General features: G+C 50.3%; 1 protein-coding gene across 1 annotated transcript in view; it reads left to right on the top strand.

Annotated features, from left to right (window-relative positions):
* Positions 1 to 2,928, top strand: part of LOC103802089 (calcium uptake protein 1, mitochondrial-like) — a gene marked incomplete at both ends in the record, with an annotated part of 7,658 nt that extends 4,730 nt beyond the window's left edge. The window contains 2 exons of the mRNA XM_009074545.1: positions 777 to 885; positions 2,839 to 2,928. Coding sequence (XP_009072793.1) covers positions 777 to 885; positions 2,839 to 2,928 — 199 coding nt within the window. The remainder of the gene's footprint in view (positions 1 to 776; positions 886 to 2,838) is intronic.
* Positions 2,929 to 4,342: the final 1,414 nt, after the last annotated feature.

Here is a 4,342-nt window from a genome sequence, read left to right as displayed (position 1 = left end):
ACCATGATCTGTGTCTGCGCTTGGCATTTTTAATATCCTGCTCTACCTGCTCTCTGTTGTGCCAGGCAGGACAGGAGGAGCCTGAACCTGAGCTCCTCTTGACAGGCTGATTTCTCTCTCCCGGAGAGGAAGGCTGAGTGATTATTCCTGTGGGGATGATTTACCTCCTCCCTTGGCTCCAGGCCGTGGCTGTGCTGGGGGACTTGGAGGCTGTGGCTCTTGTCCCAGTACTGATGTGGTTTTGCTGGTGCTAAACTGGTTGAGAAAGTCAGGTGTGGTGTGAGCAGGTAGGACCCAGAGCTGCATTCATGGGCAGTTCTTCTCCTGGATGCTCCTTGCCGTGTCACCATGGATCCCCCTAAGGATCTCTGACACTCTTGGGAGAGACCTTACAGCACATGAACTACTTTATATGGTCATTGCAAGTCTTCAAGCTTCAAAAATCATTGTCAATGAACCTGCTTGCAGTGGCCTCCTGCATCCCAAGCACCGTGGGGTGTCCACTGCTCCGGCTGAGAGCTGGAGAGAGAAATGCCTTTCAGCCCCTGCCAGCACTGCTCATGCCTGGGGAAGTCCTTCCCCCTTGCAGCACTGGTGAGGCAGAGGTGGTTACCACAAGTGCAGGTCACAAACCATGTAAGTGCCAAGGCTGAGTGTTTGGTTGTGCAGATGATTCCCTCTGGTACAGCTTTGGGCTGATGAGTCACTTTGTCCCATGCAGGTAGTGTCACTTATCTCCTTCTCCCATCACCCTCTGCCTGTGTTCTCTGTCCTAGGGACTGACATTTGAGGAGGTGGAGAACTTCTTCACTTTTTTGAAGAACATAAATGATGTGGACACAGCTCTGAGCTTCTACCACATGGCTGGAGCTTCTCTTGATAAAGGTATTGAACCTGAGGGACATTCAGGTGCTGAAAGCTTGAGGGAGAAGAGCACAACTCATGCCTTGTCCTTGGAGTGGGAGAGGTGTCAAACAAGCCCAGGCTGACAGGTTAAAATGAACCCACATTGCAGTTCCTCCCTGTGCGGAGATGCTTAGGTTGCTGCATTAAAGAATCCTCGAGATCTCTAAGATCATCAAGTCCAAGCAACATCTATGGATAAAGAGGGATTTCAAGTTTTACACTTCCCCACTATTAGATAGAGAAGAAAACAGGCTGACTGGGTGAGGAAGTGATTTCACTCCAGCAGGACCTTTCAGGCCTGATAAGTGTAGAGACAGGACCTGGTGAGTGTCTCACAGGCTCTGGTTCCAGGTCCCAAGGACACCAGTGTTTCTCCTCCATCCCCATCTTTTGCAGTGAGCTTTGTCCCTCCTTTCACAAAGGAATCGAAAAGTGAGTGTAACAAAACCTCTCTTGTGTAGAGGTCTCTGATGGACACTGAGCACAGTGGGGTTGATGGAAGGAACTCTTCAAGCCTCAGTTTGTTTCAGCTCGGCTCCAAAATCAGAGGCTTTGCCCAGAAATAAGAGCTCCAAGGTTAGATCCTGCATTTCTGATTGGAAATCCAAGGAGTGGGAGCACCTTGGGAGCTCCCAGAAGTGCTGAAGGGAAGGACAAGAGCACTGGAAGCCTCTGAGGTCCCAGACTGAGCGTTGAAGTCTGTGCTGAGGCTTTCCAGACACCCCTCAGAGCTGTGCGTGGCCAGAGTGAGCTGAGCAGACCTCAGAGCTGCTATTTGCTGGGAGCTTGGGGATAATGTGGTTTATTGATCAGATTAATTCACATCATCCTCCTCATCATCATGTGTTTCCTTCTCTGTGCTGGTCTGTGTCAGGTGTGTCCCCAGACCTGACACTGAGGTAAAACAGGGCCAAACTCCCCAAACCACCCATTTAAACCACAAGTCCAGGTCTGTGCTGGGAGGACCTGTTGCAAATGTGTCCTTTGCTCTTCTATATCTTAAAGAGCTTTATTTCTGAGCACTCAGACTGGGACTTAAAAAAAAAATATGGGAAGCTCACTAAAAGCTTTTTAGGCTAAGTGGAAACTCTTGTCTACCAGAGACTTAAAGCTGATGTGTTTAGGCAGCTGCAGAATTAAACACTTTGGAAGGAAGCAATTCCAAGTGCAGCTGGTGGGGGAATATTAAGGCATTAATAGGTTTTGGGCAATGGAATTACGGAGCCAAACGTTTCACAGCTCTTGTGTGTGTCAGCAACACTCCTCAGCTTGATTTGGGGGGGGAAATCACCTGTACTCTTTGGTTTACATTACTGTTACCTTAGTTAAAAGAACCTGATGGGACTTTCTTCCATTTGAAGTAAAATCCCCGAGTCTGAGGCCCAGGGAGGTCATGGCCCTGCAAACCCAATTTGCTCAGTGTCTGCAGGAAATCACCAATTGTCCTGGCCTGGAATATGGATTTGTGGGGAATTTAGGGCCCTGTGCAGTTGGCAGATCAGTGTGATTCCTGTTTAATTATGTGCAATTAATGGGCTTGTGCAGGAGCTGCAGCCATTGAGCTGGGAGGGTTGGGCTGGAATGGGGGAGCCTTGGTGGTGTGCAGGGCATGGCCTCAAGCCATGAGTGGGCTCAGCTGCCCCCTGACCCTATATCCCCATCCCTGCTGCCTCCAGACCCCATATCCCCTTCCCTACTGTCCCCTGACCCCATCTCCCCATCCCTGCTGCCCCCAGACCCATCTTCCCATCTCTGCTGCCTTCAGACCCATCTCCCCATCCCTGCTGTCCCCATCTCCCCACCCCTGATGCCCTCAGGCCCCCAGTCACTTCCAAAAGGGATCCTAAAGCTATATTTAATGACCCTGAGCAGGAAGAGGAGCTTGTGTCTGCAGGCCACAGCCCCTGTGTCCCCCTGTGCTCTGTGTTGCAGTGACCATGCAGCAGGTGGCCAGGACAGTGGCAAAGGTGGAGCTCTCTGACCACGTGTGTGATGTGGTATTCGCCCTCTTCGACTGCGACGGTGAGTGACCTCAGCCCTCAGCCAGGCTGGGCCAGAGCCCTTCCAGGGGGGAAACACAGGGATAGCATCCTCTTCTTGCCATGCTCCTGGGCCATGGAGCTGTCCTGGTGCTCCTGCCGCTTTGGAAGGGCGTCCAGTGCTACCCAGAGCTGCAGCTCTCCAAGCACTGAGTGCCTGCACAGCTTCTTCTTGTCCCCCACAAAGCTCTGTTTTCTTTAGCAACATGAGCTGTTGTGCTCCAGTGCTGGAAATGAGCCAGTCTGGTACTTTTATCTCCCAGATCCTGGACAAATACCAGCTTAATTAATCCCTGGCAGCTCCATGCCCTGCTGGGAGCTCATTGCTTTGCTGGCCTACGGAGGTGTGAGTGCTCTGAGGTAGGCTGTGGCCACACTGAACCAATTTAATGAGAGTTTAGAGGAGTCTCTGGCACCAGGGGATGGTGACAGCAACTCTTGGAAAGGAGGAGATGCTGCATTTGCCCAAAACCAGAGTCCCTGCTGGCACCTTCCACCTCCAGCAGAACCCCTAGGTCTGGCAGCAATGATGCATAAACACACACTATAATCTACAGTTAATTACTCCATTCCTTGTTGTCCCTCTTGGCTTCAGCCCCACCTGCTTCTTTGCACCTTTCTAAGGTCACATCAGTTTAATTCTCTCTGTTCCAGTGCCACTTTCTGATGTGACCTCCAAGCCAGGATCAGCATGGAGTTCAGTGAGCCAAATACTCCCTGTTTGCATCCTCTTAGAGGAGAATCTGCTCAATATTTTGATAGCAAAGCTTAGGGGGGAGGAAGACTGTGGTTTCCAGAGGAGTCTCTGTAAGGAAGGAATCAGCTGGAAAAGCAGCACAGACTTCACTGGGTTTTATTGTGGTGTTTTCACTCCATCAGTGTTTATAGACACCAAAACCTGCAGCACCTGAAGGGATTTCACTCACCCCTTGAGAGTTTCCTGGGATTTTGCTGCCTAGATTTGCATTTGGATGCAAGACAGGGACAAGAAAAGCTTTCAAGAGCTTCACAAAGCACATGATCATGAACTACACCAATGTGGTTCCCTGTATGAACCAGATTGATTTTCTCTCCCTGCCTAGGGAGCTGCTGGCACTGGTGGGTTGGTTTGCTGAGGGATGTTGTCCTTCATGTTCCTCCTGTGCCCAGAGGTGTCTTGCTCTCCTGTGCTGCTACCCAGGAGCTAAAATCAGGGCTATCAGCTGTGTGCCATGGGCAGGGGAGAACAACCCATGGGATGCATGGCAGGAGGCACCAGGGCTCAGCACACACACATCAGGCTGTTACCAACCAGAGCCCCAAGTAACCACCCCAGAGGTTAATATAACTTACATATAGTGTATATATATATATATAGTAATAAATATTTATATATTTATTACTATAATAAATATTGG

Source organism: Acanthisitta chloris, unplaced genomic scaffold (genome assembly GCF_000695815.1).
Source record: "Acanthisitta chloris isolate BGI_N310 unplaced genomic scaffold, ASM69581v1 scaffold36740, whole genome shotgun sequence".
Lineage (NCBI taxonomy): Eukaryota > Metazoa > Chordata > Aves > Passeriformes > Acanthisittidae > Acanthisitta > Acanthisitta chloris.
This window is presented reverse-complemented; position numbering and strand designations above follow the sequence as displayed.